Source organism: Marmota flaviventris, chromosome 1 (genome assembly GCF_047511675.1).
Source record: "Marmota flaviventris isolate mMarFla1 chromosome 1, mMarFla1.hap1, whole genome shotgun sequence".
NCBI lineage: Eukaryota > Metazoa > Chordata > Mammalia > Rodentia > Sciuridae > Marmota > Marmota flaviventris.
This window is the reverse complement of record NC_092498.1, coordinates 7,578,796-7,597,229: the sequence shown is the minus strand read 5'-3', so window position 1 is coordinate 7,597,229 and position 18,434 is coordinate 7,578,796. Positions and strand designations below refer to the sequence as shown.

Genomic DNA, 18,434 nt, shown 5'->3' with positions numbered 1-18,434 from the left:
CCCGTGGGTTGTCTGGCCCGGGTAAGGGCAGCCCCTGCACCCCACACTCACACCTGCCCTCGCGCGCAAGGCCGGGGCGCAGGCTGCGGGACGAGCTTCCCGGCCAGCCAATGAGGCGCAGACTCCGGGCCGCAGGGGCCTTACGCACGCAGGCTGGGGGTGGAGCCTCTCAGGTCGGCCAATGGGGAGCCAGCTCTGCGTGGAGGCGGGACCCAGCTTGTGGCTCTGCGGCCGGGTGCCTGGAAAGCGGCGCTCCTGCTCGGACCTGGCTTTCTATCTTGCGTCTAGGAACGTTTGTGGCTCCGCGGTGCCGGGTCTGTGTGGCGAAGGCAGGGCCCAGCTCACGCGCCAGCGGAGAGGACCGGGCGGGCCGGCCTGTGTGGGGCCACGCGCAGCGGGCGACAGTGACTTCCGAGCCTGACTATACAGCGCAGGACCATGGCCCAGGCGGCTCCGGTAAGGACGCCCCTCAAAGTGGATGTGGGGGCTTGGAGCCGAGTCCTGAATTCGTCAGGATGTCCTTCCGGCCCTGCCACCTTCCGTAGTGGGAAGGATGCGTAGGGCCACAGATAAAGTCCCTTCTACTTGACCCCAGTTTCCTCGTGTAAAGAATAGAGCACTCGGATTTAACCACGAGATGCCTGAGGTCCGGTGCGCTGGCTCTGTGGGACCAGGTGTGGGGGGAGGGAATGTGGGTGTCCTCACTCCCAAGGCTCTCCAAGGCTTCTTTTCCTGGACGTGTCCTTTAGGGACCAGCCCCCCACCCCCACCACGATTGACCATCTCTGAGGGACTTTCCACCCCATTATCTAATCTTTTTTCCAAGCTAGTGTTACCGCTGTTTACTGGTGACAAGTCCTTGCTTCCCCAATGCTGAAGTATAGCACCAGAGAAGCACGCGGAGGAAAGTGGAGAGTGGAAAGCAGAAGGCTTTACTAAAGGACAGCAGAAAAGACTTCTCCCCGGAGGAAGAAGGGGACCCGAAAGGCGGAATCCGTGGAAGTGGGGGAAGGTCTTCCCTTTTTTATAGCGAACGTCTTCTTTTAGTCTGTCTTCCCACATTCATGTCTTTTGTTTCCCTTTTTCTTGCAGTGATAGAATGCAGGTGGGAGATTTGGTGGGCTGAAGGAGTAATCTAGGCTGGAAGGGCCTGGGGTGGTTTTTGATTAGTACCTCTCTGTTTGCTGGGAGATGCTTCATTAACAATTCTTTAGGATGGGGTTCCAGGCCTTGGGGACATTAATATTTCAATTTCCCCTAGTGCTGCTCTGCTTTCCTGGATTCCATTCTGGTAATGGTCTCCATTTTCTTTATCTTATTGGATATTAGACCTGATTTACCTAACTACACTAACTACCTAACTGTAAATCTGGCTTCACCAGGTCTAGTGCCACCATCTGGGGAGGGTATATTTGTCTCATCAGGCCCTCACATCCTCCTGGGAGCCAATCTTATCCCTACCTTGAGAGTACCATGAAGGTCTTCCAGACCTGAGCTCCAGTCAGGATAATTCCTGCTGGAGCTTGCCCTTGTTTTCCAAGATTCCCTGGGAAGTCCCTAATACAGTTACTGGGAACAGATTTGCATTATGCATGTATTATGCATGGTTAGTGTTTTAGGCTCAGGTTTGACCTAGGCCCTCCGTGACTGGTGTGAATAAACTGTTGTGTTTTTTTGTGTCTCAGAAGATAGAGGACATCTCCTGGTAGCAATAGCTTTGCAGAAATTTTATTGACATTCCTGAATGTCAAATTTGTGGCCGGGCACTGTAGAGAGATAAGGATGTTTGCCCCAAATCTGTGAAGACGATCTGCCTTCTCCTGGCTACACTGTGTTGTATGGGTCAGGGGCCAGACTAAGGGATGGCCCCTTGTGCTGTAAAAGGTGGAAGGAAGGGACAAATGCCTGGTGACTAGTAGTTTGTACGTGTGGGACACTTTACTGAGTTGTGTTTGGGAAGAGGACTTGGTCCATGACCTGTTTTTAATAGTATGCTATATGTTGTTATACATCCTGAGTGCTTTTCCATAACTCTAGTGCATTCCATCCACACCATCCCCTTAGGAGGTAGCAGAGCTATGGTGTCCCTAAAAGTGAGAAAATAGAACCCTAGAGAAGGGATTCACCTCCGGTTGTGCATGATTCCGATGATAGGTTAGAAGTTGGTTCAAGGTCTAGTAGAGCTCCATTCCAGGAGTGCTGCCATTATACCTTAGCTGCCCCCTACCCCCACTAAGGCATTCCTGGGATTTTTATTTTGTTGTTTCTAGTAATGCATGATACAGTGTTCACCTTCTGTGGGCAGGTTATTTTTTTGACTATTTCCTTATTCTGACTACTCTAAGGTGCTATCATTTGTCTTTTTCTGGTCCCTGATCCCTGGCAGCTGGGTATGGCCTCCCAGTGTGGTAACAATTACCTTGAGGGCTGGTCTGGTCTACTAGGCGCCTGGGCTACAAGCACCCAGTTTCCTAGGTAGGGTAGGAAATCACACACCGGCAGATATCAGGTGGAAAGGCCTTCAGGATTATCAAAGTCAGAACAACAGTCTTTCCTGACCTCTGAGCATAGTAATGGGAGGTGAGGGTGTTGTGTATTTGAGGAGCAGGTGAGGCAGTGATTTCAGCCCCCTAAATAATAATATAAAAAGGGGTTGGGATGTGGCTCGGTGGTTAAGCCCCTCTGGGTTCAATTCCCAGTAGAAAAAAAAAAAAAAAGTAATTAAGTAATTGGCTAAATTAATAAAACTCCATAGAAGGACTAGTATTGGAATCCATTGTACTGTTTGTGATGATATTGCTTGCTATTTCATTTTCTATTGCTCCTAGTTATGGTTCAAGATTCTTCACACAAAGGCTCTGTGGATTCTAATGTCTGCTGACTTGACCATTTGTCAGGTTGGGTCTGTTTGGTGGTCTAACCAGAAAGGGCTTCTGGCACCTGGGAGAAGTTTCCCCCATTCCAGAGAACCTTAAATTTCTTGTATCTGGGAATGGCATTGATTCCTCTTTTGGCACCTGGCTCACATTCTTGTGTCTGGTTGTAGGATTGGCACCTGGGGAGTAACCTCCAGCGAGAGGCCCAGATTCAGTCTGCAGAGATCTCCCTTCTGGCCATCCTGGCTGCTGTTCAGGCTGTGGAGAAGAAGATAGAATCCCAGGCTGTCCAGCTTCAAGGCCTGGAAGTGAGAACAGGGATAGCTGAGAAGAAGCTGGCTGACTATGAGAAGACAACTGTGGAGTTCAGCAACCAACTAGAGGGCAAGTGGGCCGTGCTGGGGACCCTGCTGCAGGAGTACGGGCTGCTGCAGCGGCGGCTGGAGAACCTGGAGAACCTGCTGCGCAATGGGAGCTCTTGGATCCTGCAGCTGCCCCCTGGCAGCAAGGGGGAGGCACCCAAGGTACAGGAACTGAGTCAGTAGGGTCCTCACAGGCAAAGCGCAGAGGGGCCCCTTGACTGCTGAAGCCTGATTTCTTGGCACCTAATGCTAGTCAACCATGGACTTTAAGGGTCTTAAAAACATCAGAAGGAAATTGTGACACCAATAAGATGTCTGTGTTGGCAGATGGAATGGGTTTATTAGGAGGGATTTTGTTGTACAGTAAGAGTTGTATGTCTTAGCTGGGTGTGGTGGTGCACCCCTGCAATCCCAATGACTTGGAAGGCTCTGGCAGGAGGACAGTAAGTGCAAAGCCAGCCTCAGCAACTTAACTGAGTCCTGAGCAATTTAGTGAGGCCCTATCTATCTCAAAATTATATATATAAAAAAAAAGGCCGGGTCGGGGGTGCCGTGGTTGTGGTAGAACCATGCCGTGGTAGAACACTTGCCTAGCATGTGTGAGGCACTGGATTTGATTCTCAGCACTGCATATAAATAAATGAATAAAATAAAAGTCCATCAACAACCAAAAAAAGATTTAAAAAAGGTGGGGGGGTTTGGGGATGTGGCTCAATGGTTAAACACCCGTGGGTTCAAACCCTCGTCCCCAAAAAAGAAAGACTTGTCTTATCCCAGAATGACCTCTGAGAGTAAGACTGGCCCAAGTAGGGGAAGTCACCGAAAGTCCTTCCATGAAAGCCACATGGAATAAGATACATTTGTGCCTAGAAAAGAGGAGTTGAACAACCAGACATATGAAAAATTTTGCTCTATATGTATAATAAGAATCGTAATGCATTCTGCTGTCATATAAATAAAAAAATAATTAGATTGATTAAAAAAACCTGCTGCTTCTGAAAATATATATAATATATTAAAAAAAAAAAAAAAAAAAAACTACCAAGCCAATAAAAAAGGAAAAGAAAAGAGGAGTAGACCCTAAGAGCCCTTACTCCGAGTCCCTTAGCCACCAGTTCTGCCCATTGTCCAAAGCAAATATGATGGAGAGGAGCTGGCATTTGCCTAGTGATTTGGCCAGCTGTGCCCTCTAGTTGGGGAGAAGGGAGAGGAAACTACAGCTGGTTGTAGCTGTTCCCTGAAGTGGTGGTAACTCACTGTGGGCCTGGGGGGACTTGTACTTCCAGGTGCCCATGACAACTGAAGAGGTGGCCATGTGTTTCTCAGAGCAGCAGAAGGGTAGCTTACAAGAGCGGAAGAAGGCGCTCTGCAAGCAAGTGGCAAAGGAAAGCTGCAAGACTCTGGGCTCTCCAGGTGAGGGGCCAGGGTGGGATCATCCTCTGCCTTCGCAGGTAGGTAGTGTCCTTGCTTCCCGTTTTTGGGTCTTATGCAGTGAAACACAGCGAGGTTGAATGGCTTTTCCAAGACCTCAGGGAGGAAAAATAGGGACTGGCATCTGCTCCTCACTGACCAGCCCTTCATGTGACTCAGAGGCTGCTCTTACAGGCATAGTTCACTTCTGGGGAGTGAACTATGACCTCCCTACTTATGTTTATTCCCCTAGGACTCCCTGAACTATGCTCTGAACTCTGGAGTTCTTAGAAAGCTCCTGCTGAATGCAGAATTAATTGTCAGCATGCTTTAAAAGGTGTTCTGGGTCCAGAAAATGAGGGCCAGTCCTAACCCTTGAGTCCTCCAGGCCCGTGTGCACAGGGGCCTGGGAGAGACTTGGTTAGGCCTAGATGGTTGTGGCTCCCCTACTCCCCTGCCACCCTGCTTATACACCTGAATTCTCAATTCTTCATTGCTTTGGGCAAGTGAAGAGTTGGCTATTTGTCCCCTCTTGCCTCTTGGGAGGTTGAAACCCAGGAAAGAATGCTTTGCTTCCCTTTCCTAGCACAAAGCTTCCTTTTTTAGAAGAGGGTGCCAGTGTACTGCAGGAATGCTAAGTGAGAGATGGTGCTTGGCTAAGGGGGCAGGAGTGAGCATGTGGAAGAAAGGCAGCAGCTGACTACCATGTTTAACTGGCTCCCCATCCTGGACCTCAGTTTCCCACAGTGTCACATGAGGTAGCTGGATCAGGTGACCTTGTGCTTCTCCTGACTGAGAGAGGGACATAATAGAAACCTTTCTTCCTGTTCTTATTGCTCACACTTCTGGCTGGGAGGCCTCATCCCACTCCATCCAGTGTCCCAACACCCCACACCATATACTTCTTGAAGAGGGAGCAAGTGGGTCTTGCTCTCAGCCCACAGAGGAGAGTCCTGTCACTACCTTCTTCTCCCCACAGACACCAAACCAGAGCACGTGACCCCAGTGGAGAGGGGAGATGAGGTGGGCAGCCACAGCCTGCCCAGTGCAGAGGGCAGCAAGAGCCCAGGCACTGGTGAGTTCCCGGGGTGCGGGCCTGTGCCTACCTGGTTTTACCTGGAACAAGTGTCAGTAATCCCCACCTGAATACAGAAGCAGAGCAGGGAAATGAGCTGCTGCACGCCACAGCCCACCGTCGGGCAGATCCTGGTAATGCCTGGAAAATGTGGAGGCATTAAATGTCTCCTGAATGTCCCCTTGGAGCCATCACCATGGCCTGAAACCACTCTATGAGAGCTGTGGGGACAGGCTGAGGGCAGAGCATATACCTAGTAACCCAAGAATCAGGAGGCTGTTATAGTGCCTGCAGGATCTTCTCTGAAACCTTGGATGCCATATCTGTCCCCATGGCCCTTGGCACCTGCTCTCCCTGCTGAGGAGCAGGCTTCATCTTGAGCTTCCTCCAGGCAGCACTGTCCTCAGGAAAGGACTGAGTGTTACTATAATGTCCCCTTATGGCACTTAACATAGTGCCTGGCATATACTTAGATAATAAATAATGAGTAATTACCAAATGAACAGTGAGCAAGATAAGGAGCTCAGTTTTCTTTATTTTTCAGATAGTAGTGGATCAAATGCAGATTTCAAAGCTTGCTTGCTTTTTTTTTTTTTTTTTTTTTAAGGTGAGGAATCCTTTCTTCAAATGACATTCAGAAACAGAACAGGGGAAAGGGAAACTGCTCAGGTCATTGGGATGGGAACTCTGTTCACTCAAAACACAAAGGATCACGCCTAGAAACCACTCCTTGCTTTTGGAATCTTGTGCTTTATTTTGGGAAAAAGGCTTTGTTTTGAAGCAGACTCTCTGAGTAGGTAAATTAAGTCACAGAGTCACCCCAGAACAAGGAAGAAGGAAGGAAGGTGGCAACATGGGTACTGAGTGGCTGGCATGTAGGCCTGAGGCTAAAAAGTGTTTTTGGACCCCTGCAGGGAGTGGGGCATTGCAGAGAGAGTGAGCCAAGTCAGGGGCCAGGCCATGTGGCAGGCATGCTGGGGAGCTGTGAGTGAATGCTGAGTGGGCAGTGGCTCTACTGCAAGATCCAGGTGGCACTCCCTCCACCTGGAGGGGATTTGGTACCCTCTGCAGATGTGGGCAGGACCAGGGCTCATTCAGAGACTGTGCTGCTCCCAGGCAGATGCAGAGCGGGCTGGACCTGGCCTACATGTCTCTAGAGGTGTCCCTGGAGGTGCCTACAGCTCCCCCATGGAGCTGGGGCTTGCTCTGGAATGAAGTTAGAGTAAGCATCAGGAAATGAAAGAAGGTGTCCTCAGTGTCCTGGGTCACTGCTGTCTTAGCATTAGCACTTTCTTGCACTCCACTCTCTAAGCTTTTCTACTTTCATCTGGAAAGAGCTTTGCTTCCTCCAGGGGCTTGTTCCTAGGAGCTGTGGGCCTAGGTTATGTGGGTGTGAGTCTGCTTTATTTTCTAGAATTTTACACACACGGGCTCCTTCTATCAGAATTCCGGGAAAGATGTGAACAGAATCCTCTAGATCTGGTCACCGCAGTTTCAACCTGTTCCTCAGGTGATATGGATGCAGTCAGAATTTTGAGAAGCAGGCTGCAGAGATCCCCTCATCAGAAACTGGCCAGCCTCTAACCTTTGAGAGTGTTTATGTTTTCATGATGCAGATGAATTCTTACAGGAATAGTGCATATGCATTCTTACAGGAATACATTCTCACTAAGCAGTGCAGAGATTGCCTGCGAAGTGGAAGGGCCACCTGCCTGATCCTGATAGCCACCGTGATCATTTTGGTATAAGACCTTTTAGGCTTTTTTTTTTTTTATGCTCTTACATATATACATGTAATGTAGAAAAATATAGGGTTTTAAAACAGATATACTATGCTGTTTTCATTCAACGGTTTATGTTAAGGATCTTTTTGTGTTGATACATTTGATCCGCTTCCTTCTCTGAAGACTGGGCTGCTGGGAACCTGCTAGGAACATGGTTTCTAGGGCCCTTGTTAATTGTGGGGCCAGCTTGGCATGTGGCAGTTAGGCATGTGTGGCTGGGCTGGCATCTTCTCAGGTGATTGGATCAGAGGTGCCTCAGTACAACAGAAAGGGACCATGTGTGCCCCTGAATATAAAACCTGGCACATAACTGAGTGATGTGGATGTTGGTGGCTTGTAATGTTACCCACTCATTCATTTATTTTAAAAAAAATTATGTTTAACCCATATCAAACTCAGAGTAGGAAGAAGGAGCAGTAATTATTCTATTTTTAAGGCAGGCCTTAGAGATTGGTGAGCTCTCTTGGCCCCTGAAGGACATTGTGTTTTGAAGGCTTCTAAAATGGAGACCGGAAAAAAACTGAACCTAAACAATGAGATCCTAGCTTAAATAAGATAGTGATTGGTTTCTAGCTCCTGACAGGTCAGAGTCACAGGCCCAAGTTCCTTCCAGCTTGTTGCTCCACCTTTCCTAGGGTGGGTCTTGTCCCCAGGGCTCACTGCCATGTCTCAGCCATTAACCCATTAAATTCACAAGTTTTCAGTTCTGCAAAAATAATAAGTATTTTGATGTTACTGTAAGTGGTGTATTTGTTTCCCAATTTAAGTGTTTCATGTCTGGGACAATGGGAAAAAATGGGTGAAGCAGCAGCAAGAGGGGAAGGGGATGCTCTCTCTGTTTAAAAGTAGCACATTTAAAAATGTCACAGCCTTGGTTCCTCCTGTTTAGATAAAGTTGTCAGAGTTCATGTAACTAGAGGAGCAGAGTCCCTCTCGTCCCATTTGTTGTCTGCTGGCAGGGAAGGCCCAGAAATATGGTCTTTATTCTGCTGTTCCATGGGCCCAGCCAAACACCAGGCACTCTGTTACTACAGGTGGAAGGCAGGTGGTGGTGGAAGGCTGCTGGCCACCTGGTCACAGCCTTTAGCCAGTCACTCACAGGCCATGCAACCCCAGTTCTCCCGACTCCCTGCTATAGTACTTGTTAGCGTTCCTAGAAATCCTGTGTCTGCTCTGCTCTTACTGGGACCTGTAGTTCTGCTGGTAGTGCCTGCTGATGGCTGGTCCCAGACTGTGACTGTGAAAGGAGAGAAGCCCCATGACCTCTGATGCCCTCAGGACCTTATTCCCTCTCCCTTAGAAACAGAACAGCTGGGATCTCCCCCAGGCAGTCTGCCCTGGATCAAGCAAGAGGAAGAAGAATGTGGGAGGAACCTGCAGGAGACGACCACTGCACACCCTGCACTCCCGTGCTCAGGTAAGGCTTAGAGGGCAGGGCTGCAGGCTGCATCCCTGGGTCTTGGACCGTGGGTCCTGAGGGGAGCCTCCAAGCACCTCCAGCAGAGCCTTCTCCTGCAGGAGTGTCCTGAAGGGGAGGCAGTGTCAGTCAGCCGTATTGTGTTGTATCTCTGTGGCCTCATCTGTTTGCTGGGGGTGTCGTCTTGTAGAGTTGCATGAACTCATTCTCCTTTTATTCCTGAAAATGTTTTCTAACTTCATTTTACAAACTAGCTAGTGTGGTGCTAGGCCCAAAGGGACTCATCAATGCATAAGATGTAGATTCCCCTTGTCCCCACAAGGAGCTTAAACAATTAGGAGGAGAGAGACGGTTAATACAGATAAACAGTATAAAGAAAGAAGAGGAAGAGAGCCAGAGAGCCCTTTGGGATTTTGTGAAAATGATGGAAATTTTCCCAAGAAAAAGTACATCTGCTTAATAATGTGCAGGCAAAGATGTGCTGCAGTTGAGCTGTGGCAGACAGGACGTCCTGTGGCCATGTGTGGCATGGACAAGGTGCTTCCAGGGGAAAATATCACTGCGTTGGTCTTGGGAGGCTCCTGGGCGAGCACAGACTGAGAAGGCTTGAAGTGTGGTGAGAGAAAGAGGCCTTGTAGGTGGAGAGGACCCTTGAGGAACAGAGCTGGGATGAACAGGGCATTCAGGTGACATTTGATAGAATAGCTTGGTGTGGGAAATCTGCAGAAGGCAGGTGGGAGATCAGCCCAGAAGGGCTGGGCTCTCTGGCTCAGAGCTCACAGGTAGCCACTTTGGCCCCCATGAGTACTGATTGGCTGGGTCCAGAGTGGAGGCAACCGGGGGCTACTGAGGACAGGAGAGCAAAGGACGAGGGTTCCAGAGATGACTCACTTGCTCTGTCCCTTCCTAGCACAGACCTGGCTAGCCAGCAAAGAGAAGAACAGCCTGGATGGGGAGTCCGAGGTCCTGAAGCCAGCCTGGGCAGCTGAAGGGGGACCTGGCAAGGAGGACGTGCAGGGGGGCACTTGTGGAGATCTGCCTCATGCCACAAGGGAAAAAGAGATGACCTCCTGCCCTCCAGGTCCCCAGAGCCAGGCTGTGCCAGAGCAGTGCTGGCCCTGTGCTGAGCATGCCCAGAACTTCAGCAACAGCCCCATGACATGCAGTGCACAGCAGGCGTGCTCACACCACGACCCCCAGCCCTTCACCTGTGTGCCGTGTCCCAAGAGCCTGCCGCAGCAGGCTGCCTTCACCAGCCACAGCAGTGCGCACACAGCCCAGCGTGCCTACACCTGTGCCCAGTGTGGCAAGAGCTTTGTTCATCAGTCGACGCTCACCACACACTACCGCACGCACACTGGGGAGAAGCCATATGAGTGCGCCGAGTGCGAGAAGCGCTTTGGCCGCCTGTCCACGCTGCTGGAACACCGTCGCACACACACCGGCGAGCGGCCGTTCCCATGCACGCAGTGTGGTCGATGTTTCGGCCGTCTGTCCACACTGGTGGAGCATCGTCGCACACACACGGGTGAGAAGCCCTTCCCATGTACACAGTGTGACAAGCGATTCACACGCCTGGCCAACCTGACTGTGCACCAGAGCGTGCACTCCGGGGAGCACGCCTTCCAGTGCACCCAGTGTGGCATGTGCTTTGCACACAAGCCCACCTTTCTGCAGCACCTGCGTGGCCACTCACAGGAGAAGCGCTTTACCTGTGGCCAGTGTGGCAAGAGCTTCAGCTGTCGCTCATGGCTCATGCGCCACCAGGGCAGCCATGCCAGCCATTCGTCCTCTGCTTGTACAGCTTGGGAGAGAGGCTCTCCAAATCCTGAGCCACCCACAGGCCTCCTTAGAGGTGCACCGTGGGGAAGGTCCCCCAGTGACCCTTCTGTTCCACCCAGATCCGAGGATATTGGAACTGAGTGGGACCACAGGGTGCACCCTGGGGGCAGTCAGCTGAGTGGCAGTGATCAGGAAGATTTGCGAGGGTCCCTGCATAGTTTTCTTTCTAGTGTGAAGATGGAGAATGCTGGGTAGCACCCAGAGAGCTCCCTAAGGTGACTACTGAGGACACAGAGATCCTGAGTGCCCCTTGGATCCAAGCTACCGCTCTTAAGGGGAGCATGTTGGTTCTGTGGAGTGTATGGTGCTGCCCGGTAGGACTTGCTGGGGGGCTGTTCTTCCAGGGACTGAGTAGACAAAGTGCCCAGAAGACTTCTTGCTGCAAGGAGGCTATGTGGGGGACTGGAGGCAGGGCCCTCTGTAGGGAGGGACTGTTTGGGTGGGGAGGGAGTGGCTTACTTGGACCTCTCCAGGAAGGGAGTGAAATTGGAAGACCTACTTCCAAGGTAGTGCTCAGTGCTTTGTAGGGGAGTGTGGGCTTGCCCTCTCCTGGTGTAGCCCTAGGCTTCCCTGCACACTAACTGGGCAGTTTCTAACGTGTTTCCTCAGGTGGTGTCCAGGCCTGACCTAGCCTCCCTTTATAAGCTGGGTCCAAGCGTCCATCAGGTGCAGAACCAAGAGCCTTGGTGAGTTATTGTAAAATTCATGGGAGTTTTCTGTGGCTCCCAACTTCCTGCTCCCTTCAACCTGGAAAGGCAACTTTATGGGCCAGGATGGCCCAGAAGGGCTGGGCTCTCTGGCTCAGAGCTCATACGTGGCCATTTTGGCCCCCATGAGGTCCTGTTTGGCTGGTGTAAAGTTTGCCTTTAAGCTGTTGCTGGAGCTGGCAGGCAAAGCTCCAACCTGTGCCTCACTGGGGATGAATACAAAAACCAAGGCCTTGTTCTTCGCTGGGACTAGGAGGGATATCTCCCATCTGTGGCACTGGGGGTAGGGGGGCATAAATGCCAGCATGTGGCATGGGCATAGTGAATGTTGCAGAAGCACTGAAAGTTGGAAGGAAGGAAGGAGGAAAGTGTATGTGGTCTGGCAGCAGCTGAAGAATCCCTGGTTAGTCTCCATCTCAACAATTTAGGCCAGCAACATGGGCTTTTCAGGTAGGACCTTATGCATAGCTGGCCAGTTTGGGGCCCTGTCATTTTGATAAGGTTCACCCCAACTATGGGAGATCTCAGCCCAAACTGGATTCCAAGATCCCCTGGGATTCTGAGCCTCAGCTGTCAGATTATCCCCTAATCCCCAGTGCTTGGAATGTAGGCATGTGTGTTCCTGAGGACTCACTTTGGGGTGCATGGGAGCAGAGGTGGTTGAACTCTGAGAGGCTGCACTCAGGCGAGTGTGGCAGCTCCTGTACTGCTCTCTGGCTTCCATGTCTCCATCTGGTGTTGGGTTTTTGGAGAGTTCTAAATTTACCACAATTTTAAAACCTCTGTAAAGACGTGTATGAGGGATTGTAAGCCCCTCCCCTCCTGACTCTGCTGGACATCATTCTTATTTGTGATGTTGTAACTCTTTTGACTTCGGGTTCTGGTGAGCAGTGGTGCATTACAGTTATTTTCAACTGTGCTTCTATTTTGAAGTTCTGAAGAAAAGTCCCAGATGGACAACAGTCCAGGACAGGGTTCCAAAGGAAGGCAGAGTGGAAGTGGGCCTGGAGGGCGGGGCCTCAGCATTTAGCCCTGGGTCTGTGCATGGAAAGCCTTGTGTCTGTGGGGTGAATGAGTGGACCCATATGTGGCACAATGCCCAATTATAATGCTGTGGACCTGAAATGCAAAGTTTAGCACAGCTTTACCATTTCCCACCTTGAATAATTTTTATACATTACTATGTCATCAAATCTAAAATCCATCAATTGTAAGACACACCTTTATTTTCTGTTTCACTAAGCAAGGGAAAAAAAACTCACCCATTTCATTTTGACTGTTACTAATGCAGGATGTTAAGTGTGTCCCATGGGAGACATGTCCCTAAGTTGGGAAAAATACATGTGTGTCAGGTGTCCTTTTAAGAATTGGTTACTAGCTAGGTGGCTGAATGTTTGTCACTCGTTTATTCTTGATAATGCTAGGTCAGAAGATTTATTTTTAGACAAAGAGCCTAAATGTATAAAAGTGAACCAGCAACAGCATTGGGTTCTGTCAGCATGGGCTACCAATAATTTCAACCCAGGACTGCTCTTGAGTTTGACTCTGCCTCTTCCATCTGGAATCCCATTGTTTCTTTTGGCACCAGGAAGTTCATTTCTGTGGCAGCAACTCCTACCACCAGCTCCAGGCTGCAGACAACAATAACCCTCGCTGGCCTTAAGTGCATACTTACTGACTGCAGGGTGGGTTCTCTGGACCTTCAGACAGTAAAGGTAGTGGGTTCTCTGGGCTCACATAGTAAATTCATCTGAGGACCTTGTTTGTAACTTAGGTTGGAGATAAGGTCTTTGTGGATATAATTGAGGTCTCAGTAAGATGAAGTTATACTGGAGTAGGAAGAGACTTAATCCAGTAAGACTGGTATCCCTCTAAGAAGAGAAAACATGAAGATGCAGACACGTGGGCAATCATGTGACAATGGAATGATTTTGAGTGATGTGTCTACCAGCCATAGAATGACTGTTGTGGACTGAATTGTGTCTTCAAGTTCATGTGTTAAAAGCCCAAACTTCCAGTGTAGTTTTTGGAGATGGGGCCTTTGGATGAGGTGATTAGGTTTAGATGAGATCACAAGGATGGGGTCCCCACTGTGGGATTAAATGGCCTTATAGGAAGAGATCAGAACTGTGCCAGGTGGGGACAGGATGAGAAGGTCTGCAAGACAGAAGAAGAGGCCTCAGCAGGACGCAACTGTGTAGCAATGTGATCTCAGCCTTTAGCTTCCAGAACTGTGGGAAGTAAATTCCTATTGTCTAGGCTCTGCAGTCTATGGCAGCCAGGGCTGAGTAAGACACCTTCCTCCCAAAAGCTTCTGGATTCCTTCCTTGTTACTATACCTTTCTAAATTTTCCATTCCATTTACTTTAGGCTGTCTTCATGGCCAAATTTTAAGGAGCCATTTCAGCAAATAATTAAGACTGGTCCCAGGTCTCCTTGCTGGAAGGTAGAATCCTAAGTCATGGGGGGTGTCATGTCAAGAGTTCCTCCTATCCAGCCTTATAGTTACCCCCTCCCTGATGATCTCCACCCAAGTGGTTGCCTCCGATTGTTGATGGCACATTGTTGTGGGTTGAATTATGTCACTGAAAGATACGTTCTGTCCTAGTACAGGACCTTGATTGTAACTTAGGTTGGAGATAAGGTCTTTGTGGATATAATTGAGGTCTCAGTAAGATGAAGTTATACTGGAGTAGGAAGAGACTTAATCCAGTAAGACTGGTATCCCTCTAAGAAGAGAAAACATGAAGATGCAGACACGTGGGCAATCATGTGACAATGGAATGATTTTGAGTGATGTGTCTACCAGCCATAGAATGACAGTGATTGCCAGCCAGTCCAGAAACTAAGAGGATGACCAGAACAGATTGTTTCCTCAAGCCTTCATAGGGCATGACCCTGTTGACACCTTGATTTCAGACCTCTGGCATCCAGAACTGTGGGAGAATACATTTCCATTGTTGCAAGCTCCCTGGTTTGTGGTACTTTGTCCCTAGAGAGGTAAAGGTCCCACAGTTCTTTGGCACATAAATCATTTCTAAGGTGTGACTGGTCATTGGCCTGGGGTAAATGAGGTTCTAGAGGCACATCTGGAGAAGAGATACAAGTTTAAGATTTCAAGTTTCAAGATGGTGACAGTAGAGAACTAAGCCAAATGTAGGCCCTTCATTGAGGGCTGTGCTACTGCACAGGTCCATGCCCACAAAGTGGTCCTAATGGTGTTTGAAAGGTGTTTGCTTCACCTGTTCCAAGCACTGCCAAATAAAGTTTCAGACAAAGTGTTCTCTCTCTCTCTCTTTTTTTTTTTTTGGTGGGGGCCACTTGGGATTGAACTCAGAGGCCCTCAACCTCTGAGCCACATCCCCAGCCCTATTATGTATTTTATTTAGAGACAGGGTCTCACTGAGTTGCTTAGCACCTTGCTTTTGCTGATGCTGGCTTTGAACTTGAGATCCTGCCTTAGCCTCCCGCTGCTGGGATTACAGGTGTGTGCTACTGTGCCCAGCAGAGTGCCTGTTGTTGTTCTTTTTTTTTTTTTTTTTAGTTTTATTGGACACACGTCTTTATTTCATTTTCATGTGATGTTAAGGATCAAACCCAGTGCCTTACAAGTGCTAGGCGAGCGCTCTGCCACTGAGCCACGACCCCAGCCCACTACTGTAATTTTAATGTCATTTCTTCTAGCCTTTTCTGCTCGTGTTTTTGTACATGCGCATATAAAATATAAGCAATTAAGTATCCCGCCTTCCATGTTTAAGTGCTTCTCATAAATTTGCCCACTCTCTTCCCTCCTTTATGTATCTATCAGAATGATGGGTTGGAATGAAAAGAGACAGTGTTACCGCCAGCTTGAATATTCGTTGACTCCCCATGGTGTGAATAATGTCCTAAGTCCTCAACTACCAGCCCGCCTCCCTCAAGCTCATCTGCTACCACCCACCCTCCCCACGGCATCCAATGTCACACAACAGCAAGAGCTTGTGCAGTTCTCTAGTCTGTGCTGCCCAGCCAGGGCCCTCTTGTGATCAGGATGAAGGGATCATCCTCTTTACCTGGCCATGCTCAGCCATGCTTCTGCCTCGGGGCCCACCCAGAAGCCCCCACCCCCATATGTTTACACAGCTCGCTCCCTAGGCACTTTAAGTGGTTTTTCACATGTCATCCCTGACCACTGGACCTAAAATAGCAATTGTCCCCTGCCTCCCTGGCCCTGTCTATTCCCCTCACTCTGCCTCATGTTTCTTCATAGGTATTCATCTGACCTATAATCATTTATTATCTACCCTCCTCCATGAAAGTCAGCTCCATGTGATTAGGTTTTTATTTTGTTCCTGCTCAGTGCCTAGAATAGTGCCTGGCATATAGTAGATGCTTACAAAATGTTTGAGTGATTGGATAAATGTTTTGTGTCTCTACTAAAATGCTGTGAAAGCTGCTGATAGCAAGATGGAGTCACTTATGGGGGAACTGAAGACAGAAAAATTATATTTCAAATGAAAACTTCATTAGATTGTAGCTTTGTTCATTGATCTTGAGTTATTTTCTACCTGATTGTAATAGATGATAAATTCTTCTACTTTCCCCTAATATCTAAGTCTCTCCCAGTTCTCTAAGATCATTCAATTCGTTTAGTCAGTTACCTTCAGGCTTGCGTTCATGATCTAAAAACTATTATGCAATCTGAATCATCATAGGATCATTATTATTACTTTGTATTATTTTAAAAACTTTGCTTCCTGACAGATTTCTGTAGAAATACAAACCTGTTGCCTGTCAATTTTGGTAGAAATACAACTTCTAACAGAATAATGCTGGCCCAGCACTGAGAGATGACAGCCAGTGCCTGTGGAACAAAGTTAAACCTATCAGTAAATTCTAGGCAGACTTAGCCGGAGAGCCACTCCCTCTAAATCTCCTTGTCATTCAAAACTGGCTAACAGCGACTTGTCTTGACATCAACATAACTATTGGTCATTTCCCCCAGCTTCATATCAGACCAACTGGGACTGGTCCATCTCAGCACTGAGGGACAATCTAAACCTAACCACAAGTTAAACTATTGGTGATGATGCTTTTGGGTACAGATCTTGATCAAAAGGGGATAATGTGAAGGCTCTTGAAGACAATGTGGAGTCACATCAGACCCAAACTACAAACCACAGTGGAGCCAGGAGGTCATGAGAGGGGATCTCACGCATGTGTGACAGAGAAGAAGTATTGCGATATCTTTCTACATATATACCTGAGGTAAGAACTAGTGCATGGACTGTCTGACAGCATGAAACATTTCCAGATGAGCTGCTTCTGTGAAGACAACTTCCCAGAAACCATTAGCATTGCCTGTGACTAATAACCAGCCCCTGTGGGGAGCCTTTCTGACTGATAAACTTGTTTCCAGACAGTGGGTGTCAACTTCCTGCTTTAATAAGCTCTGCCTTGCCCTCACCTCCTTGGATATTCCTATGATCTCATTGTGCACAGATCCTAGATTATAATTCCTGTTCATTCCCAGATATATTTAGGTTTCTCCAGAGAGTTTCTCTCTCTTGTTTTGAATAACAATGTAAATTCTCTGAAAGCAAGCATTGTTTTTCTTATCTCTGTATCTGTCTTGTTTAGCACAGTGCCTGGCATTTAGCAGGTACTTAATAAAAGTTTAATGATCTTGTAAAATGGCTACATGGCATTCTATTGAGTGAATGTTGTTAACCATTCTATTACTGGACAGTTAGGGCTTTGTAAAAAAAATTTAAATTACAAGTAATACTGTGATGATACTTATTTTCTGTGGATCTTTCTTTTTCCTTTGTTTCTCCCCCCACCCCTCCCCAGAAGAGGTCTCACTATTTTTTTCCAGGCTGGTCTTGAACTCCTGAGCTCAAGCAATTCTACAGGTGCACACCTTTTGCACCCAGCTTAGTTTATTTCTTTGAAACAGATTCTCAGAAGTGGAATGATGAGTCAATAAATATGGTTTTGTTCTGGAAGAGATGTGCAGGGCAAAATATGTGGGAAGTCCCTTGTTTCTAGCCTTCATCTTAAAATGTCAGCGGTAGATTATAAAAACTAAACAAACAAACAAAAAAACTAATTAGTGCGCTTTATTAGTCAGCTTGGGCTGCAGTAACAATGCCAAAAACCAGGTGGCTTCACCAGTGGAAGTTCTTCACAGTTCTGGTGGCTGCAGGTCCAAGGTCAAGATGCCAACAGGTGGCTCCTCATGAGGACTCTGCTCTTGGCTAGCAGAAGGCCGCCCTCTGTGTCCTCGTGGGTGGAGGTGAGGGGGGCACTGGTATTTCCTGTCTTCTAATAAGAGCACTCATCTTATGGGGATCACATAGTCGTCTAGCCAAATTACCTTCAAATACCAGGACTTTGAGTATTAGGATTTCCACATGAATTTGGGGGTATAGAAACAGTCTGTGCCATTGACCAAGAGTAGAGTTGGGAAGGAACATATAACCAGTCGTTTCTTAGGTGTTTGGTTGGCTTGAATTTGTGTTTCCCACCCTCAAAGTCATCAAAATCCCAAACCTCAGCACCTCAGAACATAACTCCATTTGGAGATAAGGTCTTTAAAGAAGTGATGAAGTTAAAGTGAGGCTGTAGAGTGGACCTGGTGTCCTTCTCAGAGGAGGAAGAGACACCAGGGATGCACATACACCAAGGAAGGGCCACCTGAGAACAGTGAGGAGGAGGCTATCTGACAGCTGTCAGGAAAAACCTCAGGAGGAAGGAAACCTGCTGACACCTGGGTCTTGGATGTGCAGCCACCCAGTCCTGGTCAACTCTGATAGCAGGTGGGGTGAGTGGCAGTTGTGAGGTGAGTGGCTCATGGGCAGAGTGAGTGGGCTGCAGGCTGGCAGGAGAAGGTGACGGACTCCGCTCCCTGCAGATGCCCCCAGGCTTGTCTCCCTCTGCGTGCTGGGCTGCAGAGGGCTCTCCACCAGGACCAGGACTA

The 18,434-nt window shown here is 48.5% G+C and overlaps 1 protein-coding gene across 1 annotated transcript; it reads left to right on the top strand.

Moving 5' to 3' along the window:
- Window positions 1-360: 360 nt before the first annotated feature.
- On the top strand, window positions 361-17,146 carry LOC114099159 (zinc finger protein 398-like). Its single transcript, XM_027943398.2, has 7 exons — window positions 361-456; window positions 3,047-3,400; window positions 4,525-4,651; window positions 5,628-5,723; window positions 8,808-8,924; window positions 9,835-11,452; window positions 16,558-17,146. The coding sequence occupies exons 1-6, from the start codon at window positions 439-441 to the stop codon at window positions 10,959-10,961; spliced, it is 1,839 nt and encodes a 612-aa protein (XP_027799199.1). The 5' UTR covers window positions 361-438; the 3' UTR covers window positions 10,962-11,452; window positions 16,558-17,146.
- Window positions 17,147-18,434: the final 1,288 nt, after the last annotated feature.